This window comes from Bos grunniens, chromosome 2 (genome assembly GCF_055505025.1).
Source record: "Bos grunniens cultivar Pamir isolate PY7600 chromosome 2, Bosgru_T2T1.0, whole genome shotgun sequence".
In the NCBI taxonomy this organism is placed as follows: domain Eukaryota; kingdom Metazoa; phylum Chordata; class Mammalia; order Artiodactyla; family Bovidae; genus Bos; species Bos grunniens.
In genome coordinates, this window is record NC_141166.1 from 72941166 (window position 1) to 72965695 (window position 24530).

The window sequence follows — 24530 nt, forward strand, 5'->3', positions numbered from 1 at the left end:
TTAGACATTCCTCCCTTTATCACATATTTAAATGTAACCCAGAGGAAAGGCCTGCTACAGCTTCTCTGTGACCAAAACTCCATCTCCAGAGCTGTTCTGGGAACACTGTGGTAGCTGGAATCTGGTTTTCCCCCTCTTTGGCATTCCTCACGATATGTTAGGCACTTAATATCATAGAATTGTTGGGGCCCAAGGAACCTAACAGGTCACTGGGCCCTGTCTTCTGATCACAAAGACAAAAAGGTGAAGTTAAACTCAAAAGAAAAAGGAAAATTGTCCATAGTGACTCAGCTCATTAGAGACAAAGCTGGGTCCAGAAGTGTGGCATGTGCAGGCACTTGGCAACTCACTGTGAAACTGAGCAGGACCCTGTGGGGTTCCTGGACATGGAAGCCTTTCTGAGTTCCTCACTTCTTGCACTTTCCTTTGTTCCAAAGGGCAGGTTCAAATATTTGCTGATGAGGGAAGAGAGAGGATGCAGAGACAAGGGAGAAGCAGCCAAAAAACAATAGTGCTCTTAGGACGGAAGCCTGGTTCCAACTCAAGGGATGTACATAACAGTGTCTGTGAGCTCTTTACAGAACTAAAACCCCCAACAAATGGAAGATGTTAATTATCTGATGAAGCATTCTTCATTCTAGATAGAGGGTCACAGTTTGATAACCTCAGAACCACAGAAGCTTGTCAGGAGACCACAGGAGGCTGGATTAAAGGAGTGCAGGCCCTTCACACACCCTGATCCTTATCAGCAACCCCACCCTTGAACCATTGCTATAAAACTCCTCACCAACATCCCCCCAGGCTGGGATACACAACTTTTGAGGGCACAAACCCCGTGTGTCCCCCTTTGCCTAGCAAAGCAATAAAGCTTTGCTTTTCTACTTCACCCAAAACTCTCCTCTGAGATTCAACTCAGCACTGATGCACAGAGGGCAAGTTTTGGCATCAACCTCCCAAGCCTTTACTGAGCCCTCTGTGGGCTAGGCCAGGAAAGGATTACAAGTGCCTTTTCATATAGAAGTTAGCCAGACTCAAAACCCAGTTGTCACAATGAATCTACCTGCCTACCTGTAAACATAGAAGTTAGTTCTTAACCTTTGTGAATTTATCTAATGAACTTAATAAGTGAGATATAAAACTCATATCCTTAGAATGTTGCACCCATAAAGAAGTACTAGAACTTAGAGCCCACAGATGTGCTTTTAACTTTACTAATTTAAAAAAAAAATTGCATTTATAGACTGTGAAGAGAGAGCTCAAGCTCTTTAATTATATACTCAGAATTAAAGTTGTGTTTATTCATTTAGTTAGTCAATTTATTATTCAGGTGTGTATACAAAGACTGTAGACATAGAAATCTTGATTAATTCTGATGTTCAGATCTAACTGGTTACTATTAACATTGGCTAAGTTATTAACTTTCCTAAAGAATCAATTTGTACGTTGTCATGCATGATAGTGAATCTTAGTCAAGTGTGAACCCTTACTCCATTCAATTTTCCATGAACTCTCTCAGATAATTAGTTTTAAGAAATATCACAATGTGGTACATTATCAATTTCTAGTCCTCTTGGGACTGTCTGAACCATGGGACCAGGATATGAATCACAGAGCTCAAAAGGGCAAGAGTATTAACTTCCAACACTTGACACGCAGCCCTTGCTTCATGAGAGCATGGAGGTTCCCTAGATTTCTGAGTTCCCATTCCTTCATGTACTTGTGGTAACTGTGATGCCTACTACTTTGGTGTCTGGCTCTGGCCTTGGGTTTCCCCAACATCTCAGAACTCCATGTGTGGTTCTGTCTGGTCTATTTGCACATTTTCTTTATCTGGCTGATGTGTGTCTTCTCCTAAATGTACTAACTTTATCTCATTTTGGAGATGGGCAAAAATGTATAATGCTTGAGCTATGTCATTTCAGGGGCCTTTGCTTCCCTTCACACATGCAGACAGTATGAACCAGGGTCCTTACCTACCCTGGGATATCACATAAATGCTGGCTCATATCTGAGAAGTGAGGGAGCAGAGAAGAAACTGGATCCAATTATTGGATATCTGTTGTGTCTGTGTGTGCGTATGTGCGTCATTGTTGCATCTATGTGTGTGTGTGTGTGATGTGATCGTTTTTCTAGTCTCTCATTTTCCTTTAGCCCAAAAGTCACTAGCTTATCTCTAGAGAGTCATTCCAGCCTCAGGACTGACTCAGTTCTCTGCCTTCTTTCCCCTGTGTGTCACCCATCCACTTCCCTTTCGACATTCATAAAGGACCACTGCAGAGAAAGACAACGCTTTTGAATGCAGCTCTTCACAGCACATGTTACAAGCTTCTGTGACTCCCATCTGTGCAGCTTCCCAAGAGGGCCCTCATCACAGCTCTGAAGGATGCATGGCAGAAATCCAGAGAGAAAGAAAAAGTAAATTTTTAAGAGAGCTACATTTTTTAAAAGATTTTACTAGGAGGAGAGTGCCTTGCACGGAAGGTAGTCAATGAACATGTGGTAAATGGAAGACTAACTGGTAAGCCTACAAAATGTGTCTGGGAAAAGCTGAAGCTCTTTCAGGAGGTGGGGCCTTGGATGGAGGCGGCCCCTTTTCCTTGCTCCAGTAAGGGCAGGTATCCACCATGATCTTTCTTAGATCACATCAAGTTGTGTGAACTGCTTCCTGGGCATCTGAGAGTGGCCAGATGCACCTTCCACTCTCAGGGACAAGTTGTCACTTTTTTATTTAATTAAGAAATAAGGGGAAAGAATCCAAAATAGAATATATATGTGTGTATATACATATATGTGTGTGTGTGTTAGTTGCTCAGTTGTGTTTGACTCTTTGCAGCTCCATGGACTATAGCCTGCCAGGCTCCTCTGTCCATGGACTTCTCCAACCAAGAGAATTTTAGTTTATTCATTTAGTTAGTCAATTTATTATTTAGCTATGTATACAAAAGCTGTAGACATAGAAATCTTCATTTGGAATGGATAGCCATTTCCTTCTCCAGGAGATCTTCTCAACCCAGTGTTGTGTTAGTTTCAGTACAGTGATTCACTGATAATAAGTGTGTGTGTGTGGGGGGGGGGGGTGTGGGTGTGTGTGTATGTATGTATGTATAACTGAATCACTGTGCTATATACCTGAAACTAACACAAATTGTAAATCAATTATACTTCAATTAAAATTTTAAAAATAAAAGAACCTGTGTGGCTCACTCTCTGTACTCAATAGAGCTTTATGTAGTGGCTGTAGGGACACATAAAAAGAACAAAGCCAATGACACTTTGTTTTTATTTCATTAGTGCAACCATTATTCTTCATTTTCTTTTGCTCAGCCATTCATGGACCATCTTGGAAAGCGGCCCTCCACCAGGTACTGGGGGTCTCACCGTACACAGTCAAAACCCTTATTCCTTATCCCAAACCATATTGTTACTGTTCTCATTTGTTACTGGGGTATACTTTTTATTTTATTTTGTTTACTGGGGTATAATTTTTAACTCTCTCAATTTTTTTTTCCCTCTCATGTCACTTGATTCTAATATAAGTCCTGAAGAAAACAGAGGCTCAGAAAAGGTTAAAGGGCACACAGCCAGGCAGCAGCAGAGCTGGGTCTCATTTTGTGACACTGAGAGTTACACGTCATTTCTACCAGCCTGTCCCCTTTTCCTTTCTAAAGGAGCCCCGCAGCAATGTGCTTATCAACAGGGACAGTCAATCCTCTCTGGGCAAAAGGACTTTAAATACCAAATGTGTGACTTGCAAAGCTGTGCTTTCACTAATAACCACTATAAACACTTTTCCAACTTCCCGCTGGGAAGATGGTAACCACATAGGGAAAAGGATTAACTATCTTTCTGGTCCTATTCTACTAAGACTCATCCTGGTTAATTCCTCACTTAAAACCAGGGGTTTTTTTGTTGTTGTTGTTTTTGCTGTGTCTTCCAGATAATCTCCAATTATCAAATAAATATAAAAGAAATATAGATTTGATCATTAATTAAGTGTTTCAAATATTTAGTGCAGGGTATAAAAAAACCAAGCAATGACTTTTGGTTGAGCTTGGTTCTGGTTCTGAAACAAATGCCACCGCTTACTAATTTGGATGATCTGTCTGGGGCAAGTGATTGAACCTTTCTTAGCCTCAGTTTCCACATCTCTAAAATGGAAAGCATGATATGCGCTTCACAGACTGTTGAGAAAACTTACTGGAATATAAGCTCCATTAGAGAAGGCCAGTATCTGGCTTGTTTAACCACAGAATTCATTAAAGAATCAAGCACAATAAATATTTGTTAAAGGATTGATTAAAATATGTAACCTGGATCAGTACAGTATCCCCAATGAGTCATAATCTAATTCCAAGCCAATGTCTTCCATTTTGATGTTTTCTTTCATTTATTCAGAGGATTGGGCTCCATGGGATCTGTACAAATAAATGTTTAACGGGTATAACTGGCAAGGAGGGAAGAACTTTTATATAAAAAAGTTCTTTAAAAAATGTTTTATAGAAAAAACTACCAGGAAAGTCTTCCAAAGACATGCAAGAGGGTTGTGAAGATGTCTGAGTTGCTTGGATTAACTGTAGGTTGCCACCCATTCTTCATGACAGAGAGCACTGCCCATGAGCCCCACCAGACCTGTCAAGAGTGAGGAAAGGAGGGGCCTCCCTGATGGTGCAGTGGTTAAGACTCTGCACTTCCAACAAAGGGGATGCAGTTTCAATCCCTGGTTGAGGAACGAGGATCCCACATGCTGTGTGGTGAAGCCAAAAAATTTAAAAAACAAACAAAAAGAATGAAATAAAATGACTCTGCCCAGGAAGAGCCAAGCTTAAGAGTCCTGGTGGTGATCCTCCCCTTATTGTCCTGAGTGAAAATTACCTCCAAGCTCCTGAGAAATCTATATGCAGGTCAAGAAGCCACAGTTAGAACTGAACATGGGACAACAGACGGGGTCCAAATTGGGAAAGGGGTACGTCAAGGCTGTATATTGTCACCCTGCTTATTTAACTTATATGCAGAGTACATCACAAGACACGCTGGGCTGGATGAAGCACAAGCTGAAATCAAGATTGCCGGGAGAAATATCAATAGCCTCAGATATGCAGATGACACCACCCTTATGGCAGAAAGTGAAGAAGAACTAAAGAGCCTCTTGATGAAAGTGAAAGTGGAGAGTGAAAAAATTGGCTTAACACTCAACATTCAGAAAACAAAGATCATGGCATCTGGTCCCATCATTTCATGGCAAATAGATGGGGAAACAATGGAAACAGTCACAGACTTTATTTTTGGGGGGGTTCTAAAATCAATGTAGATGGTGTCTGCAGCCATGAAATTAAAAGACGTTTGCTCCTCTGAAGGAAAGCTATGATCAACTTAGACACCATATTAAAAAGTAGAGACATTACTTTGCAACAAAGGTCTGTCTAGTCAAAGCTATGGTTTTTCCAGTAGTCATGTATGGATGTGAGAGTTGGACTATAAAGAAAGCTGAGTGCCAAAGAATTGATGTTTTTGAACTGTGGTGTTGAAGAAGACTCTTGAGAGTCCCTTGGACAGCAAGGAGATCCAACTAGTCCATCCTAAAGGAAATCAGTCCTGAATATTCATTGGAAGGACTGATGCTAAAGCTGAAACTCCAATACTTAGGCCACCTGATGCAAAGAACTGACTCACTAGAAAAGACCCTGATGCTGGGCAAGATTGAAGGCACGAGGAGGAGTGGAAGTCAGAGGATAAGATGGTTGGATGGTATCACCGACTCAATAGACACGAGTCTGAGTAAGCTCCGGGAGTTGGTGGTGGACAGGAAAGACTGGCATGCTGCATTCCGTGGGGTCACAAAGAGTTGGACACGACTGAGCAACTGAACTGAACTGTGAGTCACAGGCTCTTAGCCCCTTAAGGGCTCCTGGGGAAAGAGCTCTGACCCCAAATACCATGTATGATCTGTTTTCCATCATAGGAAAATTAAAAAAAAAGTCTGATTTTGGGTGTTTAGCTCCATGGGAAATTACCACCACAAATTGCATTTTGGAAATTCAATTCAATTTAAAATGCATTAAAGTCTATTTCAAGAAACCTTCTGGGGAGTCCTTTGTTATATGACGAATCTCTGTGGAAAGAGGAAACAAGCACCCCCTCCAGGCATCTTTTGTGCAAACCTCAGTTCATTTCAGTCGCTCAGTCGTGTCCGACTCTTTGCGACCCCATGAATCGCAGCACGCCAGGCCTCCCTGTCCATCACCAGCTCCCAGAGTTCACTCAAACTCATGTCCATCGAGTCGGTGATGTCATCCAGCCATCTAATCATCTGTCATCCCCTTCTCCTCCTGCCCTCAATCCTTCCCAGTATCAGGGTCTTTTCCAATGAGTCAACTCTTCACATGAGGTGGCCTAAGTACTGGAGCTTCAGCTTCAGCATCAGTCCTTCCAATGAACACCCAGGACTGATCTCCTTTAGGATAGACTGGGTGGATCTCCTTGCAATCCAAGGGACTCTCAAGAGTCTTCTCCAACACCACAGTTCAAAAGCATCAATTCTTTGGCGCCCAGCTTTCTTCACAGTCCAACTCTCACATCCATACATGACCACTGGAAAAACCATAGCCTTGACTAGACGGACCTTTGTTGGCAAAGTAATGTCTCTGCTTTTTAATATGCTATCTAGGTTGGTCATAACTTTCCTTCCAAGGAGTAAGCGTCTTTTAATTTCATGGCTGCAATCACCATCTGCAGTGATTTTGGAGCCCCAAAATATAAAGTCTGATGCTGTTTCCCCATCTATTTGCCATGAAATGATGGGATCAGATGCCATGATCTTAGTGTTCTGAATGTTGAGCTTTAAGCCAACTTTTTCACTCTCTTGTTTCACTTTCATAAAGAGGCTTTTTAGTTCCTCTTCACTTCTACCATAAGGGTGGTGTCATCTGCATAGCTGAGGTTATTGATATTTCTCCCGGCAGTCTTGATTCCAGCTTGTGCTTCTTCCAGCCCAGCGTTTCTCATGATGCACTCTGTATATAAGTTAAATAAGCAGGGTGATAACATACAGCCTTGACGTACTCCTTTTCCTATTTGGAACCAGTCTGTTATTCCATGTCCAGTTCTAACTGTTGCTTCCTGACCTGCGTATAGGTTTCTCAAGAGGCAGGTCAGGTGGTCTGGTATTCCCATCTCCTTCAGAATTTTCCATAGTTTATTGTGATCCACACAGTGGAGTCATTTAAGTAGAACTTTCTTAAACCAAGGTGTGAGCACAGCCTCACTTGCAAAGTGGTGAAGTTCCTGGAATTTCACAGCAGCTTGTTCCATCCTTCCGCCTGCTGAAAATCCTGGTAGGACCTCTCATCACAAAACAGAGGAAGGTTTCTAAACATGAAGGATGCTACACTGATATCAGATGTAAAGGCCTTCAAACCAACAGGAAAACTGCTTTGAGAAGAACCACTGTCAAATGGCTATTGAAGCTATAGCTGAGAACCCTCCAGAAGACAATATCATGTAAGTACACCAGCCAATCACCATGGGAAAGGGAAGCCAGAAAGCCCCCAGTCAAACCCAGAGAGGCAAGCTCCTCTCAACTCTAAAATGCATTCAAGATACACATGGACAGTGCAGGCATTACAAACAGCATGAGCTTTTTGGTAAGACTGACCTTGGAGTTTATTAGTCGAGTGATCTTGGAGCACTCAACTCATTTAATTTCTGAGCCTCAGTTTCTTCATCTGTTCAATGGGGATATTACAGTCCCTCCCTGTAGAGTTGTTATGAACATTAAATGAATTGAATATAAATAAAATATTTAAGTTCAGCACTCAGGATACTGCAAATGCTCTGTAATGTTAGCTGCTATTATTATCAATGCCACTTATTCAGATGGGAATTAAAAATCATAAAGAATAATTTAAGGTCATCTGATTTTTCCATAACACCATCATCATCATTTCACATTAGTGAAATTACACACACCCCCACATTGAGGGACGTGTGTAACTGGTCCCCCTCTTTCCATCTCAGAATTCACATCCTATATGTTGGAGCTACTCCATCCTGAACCAATAGCTGGATCTTGTCCTCTTTTCCTCCAACAGAACACACTAGTTTTGTGCTTCATTCTCTCAAAATCCTTTCCCAGCCAAATGACAATTGGACAAGCTGATTCCCTTTCAGGTGACATAATATGAGTCACTTGAGCACTTACAAATGAATTTTAAGTCTAAAATTACAGTACCACTCAGCACTCACATTTAAGGTAGCAAAGTACCCAAGCAAAGGATTAGACCCTAATTAGAAGCAGATTGTAAATATTATATGAGGGCCCTAGTGTTTCTGCTCGGTTTAAGTTACACTTAAACATGACTTCCAATCATGCGCTTTATCTCTTGGCAGGCATACATAGGTGCCCAATAAATGTTACCTTTGGTGATAATAAAACAAAAAGCCTAACTTTCAAAAGTGAAATATCCAAAAGACCATTGTCTGCATTCTTGGCAGTGGCTAGGGAGCCTGTTTTCCCAAGTCAGCAGCCTCTGAGGAGGCTGGCCAGGGGCCAATTCCCAGGACTGGTGCATTCCTGGGGCCTGGCAAGAGGCCACCGGGCTCCTGTTTCCTTTCTCGTTCTCTTTATGTAGTGGAAAATCTTTCCCACTCCGACCCCTCCAAGTCTTCCCCTGACCACCCCGCCCCATTGCAATAAAGAGAGGGAGTCACATGGGAAATGGTCCCCAGCCCCTTCCCCAAATCTCATCTCCCACTGCTCTGAGCTGGCACAACTCAAAGCAAGTGACGGCATCAGGCAGATGAAAGAGAGCTCTGGTGCCCAGTCCTCCTGCCTGATTTTATCAGGGGCACAAGGCCTGGGGCCCAAGACCCAGCGGGCCCCTGTGCACAGGGGGTCATTGTACAGTTGCTTGGAAAACTATGGGCACTTCTGGAAGCCTTTCGAATACAATTGCCTGTTATAAATAGACATTGGCTGGGCTTCAAGGGTGACAGCAGTAGGCCAAAGGTTCCAGAAAAAATATAATGCTCCATATAAGAAGGTCTGGAGTCAGCTCATTAATAGGCGAAGACCAACTGAGCCACTGGACAAAGAAGAAAGGAATCCAAGGTTTGGTCAGGCACAACCTGGAGTTAACACCTGGGTGAGCATTTTAGCTAATATTAATAACATCACAGAGATGCCATTCAGCTTTTAAACATCATATAGGAATATATGCAAACCACACATTAAGAAAACATCTTTTCTGAATGCCCCCTTCCATCTGTAGACAAAGAAAACTGCCATCTGGAGGCCCCACAGCAGCCAGCTCCACAGATTTTCAGCACAGAGGAGCCCACTCACCAAGCACCAGGCTGTGTGCTCTGCTTGAATCCTTTCTGTTCATTCTCTCAACATCCCTTCGAGGAGGAGATTAGCACCTCTTCCTACAGATGAGAGCACGGAGTCTCAGAGGAGGTAAAGAGCATGGCCAACCTCACACAGGTAGGCAGAACTGGGCAGGCTGAGATTCAAATCCAGTTCAGGCTGATTCTCCAGCCAGCCCATGCTCTTTCCACTACATGACGTGACACTGGTTTCTGTTGTAGCCTTTGAAAGGAGTATTCTGTCCATAGGAGGCTCTGAGTACGTATTTCTTCCTAAAGCTGCCACTGCTATGTGTATTTTTGATCCACTGAAGTTTAGCAGGTAGGAGCTGCAGCAGGGCCATGACAGCAAGATGTTTCATTTACAAAGCATCCTACAGCCTCCAGAACAACCTCTTGTTCTTGTTTTGTTCAATGCCAATGGTGACTTTATTATGCACATAAATTATGTGGAGTCACAGACTGTCTGTCTTCATCACTAATTTTTTTTTAATTGAAGTACAGTTGATTTAAACATTATGTTAGTTTCAAGTATACAGCAGACTGATTCAGTTTTATACATATATGTATATAATACATGTAAATATATATTATTTTTCAACTTCTTTTGCATTATAGGTTATTATAAGATACTGAGTATAGTTCCCTGTTCTATACAATAGGTCCTCGCTGTTTCTCTCTTTTATATATAGAAGATAGACATGCATATATGTTAATCCCAAACTACTAATTTATTCCTCCCTCCACCTCATTCCCCTTTGGCTAGGCTCTTTTCTAAGTCTGTGAGTAAATTTCTGTTTTGTAAATAAGTTCATTAGCATCACTTTTTTAGATTCAACTTACAAGTGAGATCACACGATACCCATCTTTCCCTGTATGACTTCACTTAGTGTAATAACTTCTTATTCTTTATTTAATTTTGCCGCATTGGCATCCCCACTACTGAGAACACAGAGATTCAGAGAGTTTCAAAGACTTGCTGAAGCCCATACATCTACTAAAGGGTGCACTTCAAGTTTAAATCTACGGACTTCGAGTTCTAATACAGTGATTAACCCACTAGATCACACTCTTTGAACCCCAGCCACTGCACAACACATACACAGCCCTGCACTGGGCATCTTTATGAGGATTCTGGAAGAGAAGACCATGCCTCTGGTCACGTGGAACTTATCTTCTGAAGATGTGACATCATATTGCTCAAGTCAAATTAAGTTGGCGAATCTAACAGGCAAGAACCCATTTCTAGTATATAAATAATAAACTAGTCAGACTTAGGATAGTATTATCTTCTCATCCCAGAAATGTCAGAAGAGAGGGACTGAGGTAGGGCATATATTTATATGGGATACATGCACTGAATATGCCCTGTGTGCCCCTACACACCCACTCTCCATCCTTCTCTGCACTGCGCCAGTCCCCAGATCCTCTGAGGGCCCCTTTCTCTCTGGCTTTCAATTGGGTTTGACAAATGGGAGTTGCCAGCAGAAGCCTGGAGAGTGAGAGGGGACCCCAGTGAGAGTTTTCATGTCCTGATCACCTCCCTGCTGGTGGTCTGCATCCTTCCATCTAAGATGACACCTCCCACAAAGTGGCTCCCTGCCTACAGCCACATGGTTTTCGGGTTACCTCCTCCCCCTGCCAGTCCTTTCAGGCCTAGTGTCACAATGGCGTCCCACTCTTTCCAACCTTGGGCACTGTACTACGATCATATAAGTTTCCCTGAATTCCATCACCTCTTAGTAAAGAGGTTCTTTACTAAACCCTCCTCTGGGTCAGTGTGCCATCTGTTTGTTTTGAGAACCTCAATGGATGCAATAAATAAGAAAACAAGATTGTTGATGAACCATCTTTGTAGGCAAAACTATGGACCCTTATTTAGGCCCTCCTTAAAGCTCAATATTCAGAAAACGAAGATCATGGCATCTGGTCCCATCACTTCATGGGAAATAGCTGGGGAAACAGTGGAAACAGTGTCAGACTTTATTTTTGGGGGCTCCAAAATCACTACAGATGGTGACTGCAGCCATGAAATTTAAAGACGCTTACTCCTTGGAAGGAAAGTTATGACCAACCTAAATAGCATATTCAAAAGCAGAGACATTACTTTGCCAACAAAGGTCCGTCTAGTCAAGGCTATGGGTTTCCCAGTGGTCATGTATGGATGTGAGAGTTAGACTGTGAAGAAATCTGAGCACTGAAGAACTGATGCTTTTGAACTGTGGTGTTGGAGAAGACTCTTGAGAGTCCCTTGGACTGCAAGGAGATCCAACCAGTCCATTCTGAAGGAGATCAGCCCTGAGTGTTCTTTGGAAGGACTGATGCTAAAGCTGAAACTCCAGTACTTTGGCCACCTCATGCGAAGAGTTGACTCATTGGAAAAGACTCTGATGCTGGGAGGGATTGGGGGCAGGAGGAAAAGGGGATGACAGAGGATGAGATGGCTGGATGGCATCACTGACTCGATGGACGTGAGTCTGAGTGAACTCCAGGAGTTGGTGCTGGACAGGGAGGCCTGGCGTGCTGCGATCCATGGAGTCGCAAAGAGTCGGACACGACTGAGCGACTGAAATGAACTGAGGTTTGCACAAAAGATACCTGGAGGGGGGGTTGCTTTTTTCCTCTTTCCACAGAGATTCGTCATATAACAAAGGACTCCCTAGGTTTCTTGAAATAGACTTTAATGCATTTTAAATTGAATTGAATTTCCAAAATGCAATTTGTGGTGGTAATTTCCCAATGAGTCGGACACAACTGAGCAACTGAAGTGAACTGAACTGAAGAGGATGGCAAATGCTAACCATAGGACACCTGACTCTCTCGTCACCTCACTTCCTCCTTACTGCACCTCGCGAAACAGGAATGAAGTCAGGTATTCTGCAGAGCTCCAAACTTGGCCCAGGAGATCACCAAATAGCTCCCCCTACCACCATCTAGCTAGGATTCCAACCAGGGAGGAAGGAATGACAGACAGTACCCCCTACATCCCAGTCATATCTAGTGGATGCCTTCAAGAATGTCAGCTCAGGTTGTACCCACGGACACCAACTCCTGTCAGCCTTCAAGGCCTCGCCATTCTAGGGGTGGCAGGCCTCTGACCATAGCTCCACCTCACAAAAAGGCTAACAGCCGCTGAGCCTGCTTCTCTGCTGGCCCTGACAGATGGATCCCAGAATTCACTAGACCAAATGATTTTATTTCCCTCAACACATGCATGAGAGCAGTCAATGGATTAATTATATTAGGAAACCTACCAAGCTGAAGACAACTGCTTCAAACTAAGAACCGAAAAGGTGCTGAAAGACAGAAGGCAAGCAAACCTCAGAGGCATCTTTGGAAATGGACAATTATGATCCATTAAGCCTAGTTAAGGGACTGAAATTTATGAGGAGGAAACATCTGGAGCTGCCTGGAATGCAAAGGAACCAGAAGGAACCACTGTTTGGGCTTGTAGAGAACAGCCCAGACAAATGGGATTCTGTGTTAGGCGAAAACTGCAAAATTAGTACATGAAAGGGACAAGAGTCGAGGCAGTGCATCTGGTGTTAAGTGAAGCGTTTTAATACGATGGCTCCTGGATTTGCTTTTGAAATATTAATTGAAATTGGGATGAATATGAGGGCTGTCACATGAATAGAAAACTGGCAAGAGGATCATAAATACTTGGTAAGCTGAGCCAAGTCAACAGAACATGGCAAGGCAACAGAAAGTAATAAAAACACTGTTGAATTCATAGCATGAACCCTGTGGATATTTAATAAATATTAATTGATAATAATGAACTAGAGTACAGGGTGGTAAATTACTGTGAGACAGTTAGGCTGCTGAAATGCAGCTAATATATATACAGTGGGTACACACTGATAAATGAATGAGAAGAAAGGAAAATAAAAGTGATTTATCTGTGAGGTGCATTTTGCCTGGCACCAGGATGTATGGGTAAGAGAATATTAATAAAAGGGTGGGGAGGGGTGGCTAGAGGGGACAGGAGGAGAGTTAAGATGATAATTCAGGATCACAATAGAGCTTTCTTAGGGTCTCAGCAATTCCACAAGTATAAACCAGGCACCTCGGAGTCCTGGTCTGTTCTTTTAAGACTCTGTGGCTTTCTCAATCAATTTCTGCTTCCGGGAACTCAGAGACACCATTGATTAACGTGGACCAATTTTCTAGAGGGGGATATGAAAGCTTTCCTTCTTGAGAGGCCCCCCTCCCTGATCAATATAGCCAGAGAGCGACCTCTCCTTTCTAAATCCCAGCCTGCTTGCTTGCACCATTGCCTACCTGCTGGTATTACTATGATTCCTGTACATGTGATTAGATTTCTTAAGCTTTGTAAAGCAGAAATCATGCCGTGCATTTCTTAGCACTCACCTTACAGTGCTTCAGACCTGCTAGATGCTCAGTGTCTGTGCTGATTCATTAGAAACTCTAGAAAGGAAAGCAAGCACCTATCGGAGAGGAGACCCCAGCTACCTTTTGGGTTTGAGGACCTGCTTTTAAGGCGATCAATGAAAACTCTACCCCTTGTTAGGGACAAAGTACTAGAGAGAGTCTGCTGCAGGAATGATATTAGGCTGCCAGGGAATGATGCAGAAAACTCAGTTGCCATGGAAACTTGTGTGACCTGATGATTCCCACTGTTGAAAGATGGAGAGACACCAGGAGAATGACAAGCAGATCTCTGAGTCTTAAAACAACACAGAACACGCCAAGCAAACGTCTCTGCCCATTTGTACTTATTTCTTGTGTAGAGGTAGTTTCATTTCATCATCTATTCATAACACAGTGTTTGCAAAGAGCTTTCAAAATGTTCCCAGTTCCTGGTTTGATTTGGTGATCTGTGAGACACTATGTATACACAGCAGACAGACAGCACTCACAGCAGCAGCTGAGCACAGGTGATGGAAGCAGGTGCTGTTGAGACCTGCTCTGTGACCTGGGGAAGGGAAGCCATCTGTGTGCAGGTGTCACAGGCTGGACTTGCTAGGCTAACAGCAGGTAGAGCCACCTAACCATTCTTGAGTCAGATGCCCTTGAGAATCTGATTATTCCTGTGGACCCACCCCTCATAAAAATACACTTAAGCATATACACATAAAATCTAATATATTTCAGAAAATTTAAACCTCTGGAATCTTGTCATAAATGTACCCTATCAAGTACCTTGGGACTCAGGATCCAGATATGGTAAAATTTCTGATATATAATAATAAAAACTTTAGCCACACATTAGACTCATCCCTGGGCAAAACAGAAGAAGCAGAATATCATTGACCCTCCCAATCAGCATTCAGTGTTTTCCAAGTAGTTGCATCTCCCCCAATACCCAGTGTTTCCCACTGGTTGGTACATGCCATAAACAGCTACTCACTGGTACATTCACTCACTCATTCATTTCATGGAAAGTTTTCTATGCATCAGACTCTAGGGATGCAAATATGAGTATGAAAAGGCTCATGTCCTCAAGGGGCATTCAGTTCAGTCAGAGCTGATTGTGCTCCCCTAGGGACATTCAGCCATGTCCGGAGGCTGTTTTGGTCATCGCAACTGAAGAAAGAGTGCTATTGACATCCAGTAGGCAGAAGCCAGCGATGCTGCTAAATATTCTACAGTGCACAGGACAGCCCTCACAACAAAGAAATACAGGGTCCAAAATGTTAGGAGTGCCTTGGTTGAGGTTCTTCAGTAGACAAACTTGTGCTCAAGCGGTACGTGTGGAGATAAAGATCAGAAGTGACTATTACAGCACCTTAGGAAAGGACATTTTAATAAGAACTCTATTTATTTACATCTGTCTGATTTTCAATAATGAGATGAAGAATAGAAGAGAGAGAAGAGTCATTGAAGGGGAGCCATCACCATAATAAAGATAGACCCTCCTATGGGTGACATCGGAGGAAGGGGCTCCAATTGCAAGGAGTGGGCAAACACATGACATATTTTGGGAATCTCCTCATGGGAAATGATGCTGGCTCCATATCCATCTCCATCAGGCAGTGGCCCAGTCAAAAGGAGGTCCAGCCATTTGGTAGGCATCGCTCAAGTCATACACCCTGCTTCTTACTGGGGGACACCTGTATTTTTGATGAACCCCATCATTCACCAGTTTCTCCCAACTCTACTCCTGTCTAGTAAATAATTTCACCTTGTACATGTACACACCACAATCATTCCTCATATGGCTAAAAACATTAACTTACAGATAAATTATATATTATAAATATGTATTTATCATATACACATTGTGTGTGTATTACAAAGTTTAATCTTTGTAGAAGTTGGTTCCAAGACCTGGTTCATATGAAAAAACACAAGACCAGATTAGGTCTAGACCAAGTTTCAACACATGCGTTTTTTTATTCTTTATAACCCTCTGCCTCCAACCTCTGCCCCTTGACAATTCTTTTGTCAAAATCAGGACCAGCCCTCTGTCATCAGAAGGCAAAGATATGGCAGATGAGCCAAAGCACATGTAAACCTCTAGCCCTGTTGAGTCTGGGACTCTCTATGGTTGGGAAGCAAACATGTGAGGAGCTCCCAGTCACTGGCAGAAAAAAAGTTTTCTGCTTCCAAGCTGCACAGCAGAGAGTAGTCTAGAGGTAGCCAGATCTGAGTTGAAATACCAGCTCATCACTCACTCTAATTCCCCTTGCAGTCCTCTAGCCTTGAGGAAGTTGATGAGCTCATTAAGCCTCAGATTTCTCATTTATAAAATAGGAATAAAAAATTATAAAATAGGAATAAAGAGTTCCTACTTTAAAGGGCTTCATGAGTATTAAATGACAGTTTCAGTTTCCACCTAAAGCACTGAGCAGAGTGCCTGGCACATAGTAAGCCTCAACAAATTGCCTCTATTATTACTAAGGGAAGAAAGCCCTCCTGGTTGAGATTCAATGCATAACTCTCTGCCTAAATATGCTGAGATGTCTGCTAAGGTGGCTTCTGTTTTAGACTCCACCAGCCCCGCTGCTGACACTCTAAGCCCCTTGGCTTGGGCGTGGTCTACACATGGTCCTCTGTTCTTACTCTCCGTTCAGACTCTGTCCCCAGCAGTAGCATTGCTCAGTTCTTTAACCTCCCTTCCACCACTTTTCTCATCTCTTTCTGTTTGTCTGGAGCCCCTTTTCAACCCTTAGCAACCAGGTATTGTGGGCTGTGCCCACTTGGCCAAGCCTCTCCTGTCTTCCCCACCCTCCACCCACACCCCCGAATCTGCCCTGAATCTATCCATAGTCCCCATGAATCTATCCATAGTCCTCAAGAATCTGCTGAATCTGCCCTGAATCTATCCATAGTCCCCAAGGATCTGTGTTGCTAGATAGCAGCTGGACAGGGTATTTCTCCAGTCTTCTCTTGACCTGCCATGATGGTCAAGATGCTGGGTTACGGTAGTAGGCAGATTCACTAGGTAAATATCCATATAAAGATCTGACACTTCTCAAATTCTACCATTTCCCACTTTCAAGGAGAGCAGTCAGATTCAGCAAGCCACTTCAGAAAGGTGACTAACCTAGATAAAAGCTGATCTATTCTCCATTGTTGCTTTTTCTTTAAAAAAGACTGGCTGAATCCTCAGACATCAAACCATACCCTCCAACTCTAGGCTCCAATGCATGGTCTGTTCTTAGGACATCTAACAGATGGCTAAGAGAATAGCCCCATTAGAGGGAATAATGCGGTTGGGAAATAAGAAGCTCCCTCGCATTCCTTGACCCTCCTCCACTTGATGCTCACTTGGGAAATCTCAACAATCTTGACACCAGAGAACAAAGGTCAGGCTTCCCAGGGGACAGCTTGGCCTTTGCCCAGTGGTCACAGCACTGAGTAAACCATCCTTTACATTTGCTTCCAATAGTAGAACGGGTCAAGGGTAGTTAGGATTTGAGTAGCTAGAAACCTTCTCCTGCAAACTGGTAGTTTCTGCACAGCATCCCTCCAGTGAGGGGTGGTCTAACTGTAATACCAAAAGAGTAGAGAAGGCTAAAGAAATGCCTGGAGCATTCCAAGGTGCAGATTTTTTCCTGAGTATTCACAATCCAATGGCTACTCTGAGCCACACTAACCATGACCTTACTTCCTGTTTAAAAAAAGTCTCAGTGAGTCAGGAACTTTCTAAAATCTTTCCCTTTGCTCAACTTCTGGCCACTTGAAGATCTTCATTTTTATGTTAATAGCCTCAGCCTACCCCTTTGCCTGCCTTGGTGTATTGTGTATCCTGAGGGGAAACACAAGTCACTACTCAGAAAGGCAGCACTCAGGAAAAATCCAACCTGGACTCTCAAGTTTCCCGTTTCTGTAATGTGTGCATATACCCTATGGAATCCAGCCTGCTGCCTGTCTTTGTAAATAAAGTGTTATTGGCACACAAGTCCCGCCCACTGATTCCTGTCTGGTCTGTGTCTGCCCTCAGGCTACAACGACACAGTTGAGTCGTCATGACTCCTCCTTGGGCCTGCAAAGACTCAACCTGTCACTCTCTGGCTGTTTACAGAGTTTGCTGACCCCTAGTTTGAATAGCTTCCAGTCACTAAACATGGGGATATAACTGAAGATAAAACAGCAGAAAGGTTTAATTCTGTGTGTTAGTCAGAGCTCTGTGTGTGTGATGTGTGTGTGTGTGTGTGTGTGTGTGTGAATAAAAAGATTTATCATGAGAGATTACACTTATGATTATGGAGGCTGAGAAGTCCCATCACTCTCTGGGAGCTGGAGGCCCAGGAAAGCTGGTGGTATAGTTGATTCCAAACCCCAAGGCCTGGGAATCAGGGAGCCAATGATACACGTCTCAGTCTGAATACAAAGGCCTAACAACCAGGAACACCCTTGTCTGAGGACAGAAGATGAATTCACCCACTGTCTGGCTTTTTGTTCTATATAGGCACTCAACAGATCAGACAATATCCATCCTGATTGACTAAAGCAGTCTTCTGTGTTCAGCCTACCAATGCAAATCCTAATCTCTGATGGAAACACTAGCAAGACACACCCAGAAATAATGTTTTGCCAGCTATCTTGGCATCCCTTAGCCCAGTTGAAGTGAATATAAAATTAACCATCACAATTTGATACAAGGAAGAAGCTTTCCTGGGAAAAAAATAATTCAGCAATGAAGTGAGTTGTCACCAAGGGGCATAGCACAATATCCGTGGGTTGCCTCTTTCTTCTCTTCTATCCCAGTCTTCACTTCCTAAATTCTCTCCATTGCTTCAAAGCACAGCTCTAACTGTAGCTCCTGTGTGGTGTCTCCTTACATCCTCCCAGAAGCATCTCAACTCCTATCACTGTCAATGTCACACCTGATTTACCTTCTCTGTGTTATGTCATTTTTCCTCTTTAATAGGTTAGGTTCTACAGATAAACTATAAACCCTTTGAGAAGGAGTGTTACCTTGTATCAGGCAGAGGCACCCCGCAGGAAAAAGATAACACACTCAAACCACCTCATTAAGGAAGTGTGGGCAGACCGAAAACAAACCAATGTGAGATGGACTGGCAACATCCAGGAATCATCACTACCATAATGTTTGTAGGAACCTGGAGAGAGAGAAAGTGCCAGAACACAGAGAGCTGTGATTATAACTGCAGCTACAGTTGTGGGATAGGATTGCCCAACAAAAGCCATGGCGTTGGGAAGAGTAGCCCAGTCACTGTGGTCCACAGCCAGGCAGGAAGACAGCAGGAAAACAATTACCTTGACCTCTCTCTCCTCCCAACCAATGACGTCCTGCTAGGTCATCCCATTGGCCAAACTGAACGAGCTGCCAGAAGGCCAGGAATTCTTTTGACAAGGTCCATGTGGTACATCCTGCAGGGAAGGACAGCCAGGTAGAGAAGGATGGAGTGTATCTGGAGTGGGGTGGGGTGGGGGAATGGCAACTATCCAGCACATCTCATGGCTACTAAAGCATCTTAAATATAAAGCAGGTTTTCAGTGGTGCTTGTTGATCAACAAAGTTAATGTAGCCTGTGGAAGGCCTAATTACTCTCATGATTTGGATGCAAACCATTAAAGAGGTTGAAGGATGAACTGAAGGTCATGCATAGGGCCTTTCCTGCTGCCACAAATCTATCAAAACTGTGCTGAGGTTAGGTGTAAGGATCTAGTACGTTTTGTCTTCCTTTTGGTGAGGGAGAAAGGATTGGGGTACCAACTACAATTCATCATTCATAAGAGAAACTGTTACTCCTATCTGTGCTTAAAAGCAAAAAACATTCTTCCCAAAATTAAAAGAGAATCTTTGCTCTTGAAATGCAAGCTGGTAAAAATGATAATTCACTCCCTGACTTGCTCATCAGCTAAATGCTATCACAGCTATAAGTGTCAAATAGCTAAACACATAGCCTGGGGATGATTCTTACAAATAAAGCACATTATGAAATGCTGAATTTTTCTGATCAGAAAACATCCTGGGGTGTGGGCTGAAGAGCTTTGGGTCAAGAAGAGGCCCCAATTTCTGGGGTGATTTTTATTGTTATCATAGAGAAGACTGTGCTTGCCATGGATATGTGGCTACTTGGCCCACTCCTACTGGGGGGAGGCAAATGTGCCATCACCTGTCTTTCTCTCAGGGTCTTTACCCCTGACATGGAAACATATTTTTCATTTCAGTTTCACTTCCCTGCCACTTTTGTCTTTGAAAGAATGATTTATCAAGTAAAAAATCATCAACATCAAAGAATACTCAGTCCTTACTAGAGTGAGCATGTGTGCAGACACACACATCCCCTCCCTGTGTCGCATCCTGAAAGAAAAATTGTGACCAAGGACCATAAACTCATATTCCCTCATTTGGAGCTTTTCTTCAGTATCTCGACTGTGAGATTTTTTTTATTCTGTGGTTCCTTCAGCATAAAATTTTAAAAACTGTTGCAGGGGGGCAATAATTTCTACTCAACACTTCACGATTTGATTATGAAAAATAAAAAGTGTAATGAAGTTAATAGTCCCTTATCCTTGCAGTACATTCTAAGGAATTTTTTGCCTGCAAAAATCTGTAAGTGGAAATTACCTCTGGGCCCTCTAATTCTCAAAAATATGGCTCATAACGATTACTGCAGTGGAATGTCAAGACTTAGAGTTCAGTATGTTTCTCTTTCCTCTGCTCAGTTTTCCAAAAGGATCTTCTCTTACTGGGTTATTATTAGAGAACAAAAAGCAAAGAAGTGAATCCTCAGGTTGGAAACTTTGTTTCTACTCTTGGTTGTATCCAGTTGTGTAGCCTCAGGGAAAGCATTTAACCCTGCTGATTATTAACCATCAGGTTGGCCAAAAAGTTTGTTTGGGTTTTTCCATAACATTTACTGAAAAAAATATGAATGAGTTTTTTGACCAACCCAATACTTTTTCTGTAAAGTGGGGGGACTAGGTAACCCATTCTCAAATTGCATTCGACAATTTAAAAATAGCATAGAATAGAACAGAGTGGGAAAGAATGACACAAAGTAAAGGTGCCTTGGGAATGAAGTGTGTGTGATAGAATACCAGGTGTTTCTTTTTTTTTTTTTTCCTTGTATTTCCCAGAAACCCTGGTCTAGAATCATCCTTGTGTGCTTCTTGCCTAGTGAGTTGTGTGGTTTTGGCATGGAGCCAAGAAGAGGACACAGTCTTGGGTTCAAGTCTTTTACAGGCCAGTCAGCTTTAATCTCCCTCATCTGTTTCTCTTAGAGTCACAATAAAATTCACTTAAGGGCCATTCAATGGGTCTCACACCCTAAAAACCAACCTGACAAGAATCATCTTGCTGTCATTGTTCCAGCAGTGTCATCCTCTGTGAGGAAAGAACATAACAGTGAAATAGAAGACAAAAATCAGTCATATGGCCTGTATCGTATAATGATTAACGGTATTCAAGCTTTCCTGTACATGGAGCCACAGAGTCATAGGAGAGCATACCCACACACTCTTTCAGGATTTTTCCAACATGCTCGTGCAAATGTCACACTCAATCTGCCTCCAGGAAACAAGGAAGATATTTCATTAGTGCAAAAACCCTTCCAATTATCATTTAGGGAGATTTAACAGGATGATGATTTCAGTGGTACCAAGCAACACATTCTTTTCACAGTGCTCTCTTACACTGTAAGTAAAGAAACAGATTCACAGCCCCCACAAGACTCAGGCTAGAGCCACATGCCAATGGGAATGCAAGCTCAGCTTGGGGATTTCAGCCAGCACAGGTAATATGAAGGGCTTTGATTTATGCTCACAGTCAAGTCTGCCCTAAGGAAAATTTAAATGTGGGCAAAACTTCATTGAAACACCTTCTCTTATTTTCAGATTCCTCATACCCTTGTGATAATCTACGTCCCCTTTCCTCCGTGCCCCAACCCAGTCCTGCACACCAGGACTCCATGCTCTGCATGTGTTTCTTTACCAATAACCTCAACAAAATTCTACTCATGGATCTAAGAATGATCCAAGACCTTTTATTAATGAGTGCTCCTGTGAATGATTAAAAGACAATAGCTTACACTGTTTGGGAGAAACATCTTAGGAACTTGTATGGACATCAGCGAATTTTCGAAGATAGCTGCTCTCATCTAGGGATCCCAGACCTCAGCCGCAACGTTTCCAGCCTCCAGCCACTCCTGCTAGCTTCAGAAAGGTCACCACAGTCTAAAGGGCTCTGGTCAATCTATCCTGTTACTGTTTGTCCTGAATTCAAGGGTTCTTGTATACTGACAAACTCTCACAGTTTGTCTCAAGTCTGAAGTCAAGGGGAGATTCTATCAGCAACCAAAGACCTCTGTTCAGTCCTGAATGGTGGCTTTTTCCTTCAATTCCAGGGCTTGTCCTTATATTGTGCTCCAAAGCATATAGTTATACCATCCCCTAGATTGTCTAGTTTGTTAATATTGTGCAGTGTTAAATATGAATTCATTGTACCCTTAAAGCTGTTAGTCCATTTTACCTTCATTTCAAAAATCTGAAAATCAGGCTAGCATATTCCTGAACTCTTGGTGAAATTTAAATGTGAATAAAATAGTATAACACCCCCCGCCCCAATCAAAAAAAGACAATAGCTTAGCTTAGCTTCTTTGGGCCCTAAGGCAGAATTATGAGCTTTAGGGAGTAATCAGCAAGGATGATGCTTCTGGGTTAAGAGAAACTTTCTTTTACTACTCATATTATATATACAATGTGAGTGCCTGGTTAGGCATAAGACAGACCCTACTGGCAGAATGATATGTAAGAAGTGTTTCCTTTGGCAAAGAGAAAAAGGGGAGGCTGAGAAATTATCTTTTTATTCTAAATTTCCCTAGAAGTTTCAAAGGGTATAGACAGAAACACACACAACACACAGACAGACATACACACTATTTTCACCACACTCTACCTAGAGACAGAAAAACCTCAGAGATGAGAAGAAGGTGCATCCATTGGGAGGAGAACTTAAAATCCTATAAGAGTTCTTTGCCTCTGAAGGTATGCTGCTCAGTGCCTACCTCAGTCACAGAGACAGAGAAGTTGATGTTAATAACCGAAGAACTAGACACAAAAGTTTAATGCAATCCTTTTCTCAATTCCCAGAAACTCACATCTATGAACAGTTTGTGATGTGAAACCTTAGCAGTCAGAGATTGGAAACGGACAACTGATAAACTCACATCTATGAACAGTTTGTGATGTGAAACCTTAGCAGTCAGAGATTGGAAACGGGCAACTGATAAATCAATTCAACAAATCTTTTATTGGACATTTACTCTGACCCCAATTCCAGGCCAGGAACCGGGAAGACACAAAATGAATAAACCACATTCCTCAACAACATGCCAAAGAAGGAACTAAGCTAAATTTTCATGCGAGTAAATGACCAAAAGAGAAAGGAGTGACTTGGCCCATTTGGTTTCTTATTCTATTCAGATGCCTACTTGAGTAAGTGACCAAGACATCTTAGTTCAGACTGAAAGAAGTGCCAACATTCAGAAATCACTGATATAGTCTATTTCTTTGAACTAACCAGATTCTCATACATGAAACCCAGCCAATTTAAGAATGATGATCATCAGCGTTGAAACTTTATAAAGTTTATGGACCAATGAACTAATTTCTATACCTAAGATCTCAGAGATTTTCTCTTCTCTTCAGTATTAGAAACCCTACTGAATTCTTGTTCAACTTACCCCAAAGTTAAGATAAGTGGGTGATAGAAGAACTATAAATAGGCTTGGCATTTGGCATTAGCTGTACAGTAGTGTTTTTGTATGGGTTAAAGTCTACTTCAGCTGGAGTTAATATAATTACATGTAATGCTGACAGATTATGACATTTGCCTATTAGGACACTATACAAACATTCCAATAACTTGCTGGCTTTTGACTTTGTAAAAAAAATAAGTGAAACAAAAATCCCAGGGGATATTGCTAACAGGGTAACTGGAATAGAGGCTTTTGAAAGCATGGGGTTCAAGAAATCACAAAGAATAATGCATTTCAAGCCAAAACATATAGAGTGTAATGAATATTTAGTACTTACCACGAGACTGCTATCTAAAGACAGCCTTTTTCCAAAGTCCCTTTTCTCAAGCTGTCTCTTGCCCTCCATGGGTGAAGTGATTTATTTTCCTTTGTGATTTATAAGAATTCCCCTTCTGTTGCCAGGGTCACTGCAAAAAGTGAACATGTGTTTTACTATCCAAGTGAATAGTGTTTAGACCCTTGTTTTTCACTTTCTAACCAAGGGCAAGTGTTGAATCCAAAAATACCCAGGCCCAAATCATAAGTTTAGAACTGGACTCAGAAGCTCTCTCCAGCTGCCAAGATCAGAGTCGTCTTCATGGAGGCCCCTATGTTTTCACAGGTTCTGCTAACCGAGTTGGGGAATGGGTTTGCAGGTCGAATCAGCAGACTGTGGTGGAGAAAAGCAAACAGTTTCATGCCACACTTGTTTCATACCCGTCCTCTCTCCGCCAGCATCAACCTGTTGCCAAGTACATAGCTGCTGTCTGCAAATTCCAGGAGAGCAAATGAACAAAGCCATACTCCATATCCTAGAGTGCTGAGTCCAAAACCCAATGAGGGGAAACTGAAGCCTGAACATTACTGTCAATATTTAATTAAAAAATACTTAATTTAAACCTATTTGAGGAACATTATAAGATACATGCACTTTGGGATGGGTTGAATCAGAATGAATGGTGATGACATCATTATCGTTACTGAGTG

The 24530-nt window shown here is 42.4% G+C and overlaps 1 protein-coding gene across 5 annotated transcripts in view; it reads right to left on the reverse strand.

The window, feature by feature from the left end:
* The window catches only part of NCKAP5 (NCK associated protein 5), a 1217724-nt gene that overhangs the window by 1014549 nt on the left and 178645 nt on the right, over positions 1 to 24530 (reverse strand). For 4 of the 5 annotated variants that reach the window (XM_086350084.1, XM_086350141.1, XM_086350092.1 and 1 more), the window contains exon 2: positions 23842 to 23971. The exons of the other annotated variant lie outside the window; for it this stretch is intronic. In XM_086350084.1, coding sequence (XP_086206210.1) covers positions 23842 to 23910 — 69 coding nt within the window. In that variant the 5' untranslated portion in view covers positions 23911 to 23971. The remainder of the gene's footprint in view (positions 1 to 23841; positions 23972 to 24530) is intronic. 5 annotated transcript variants of the gene reach the window in all.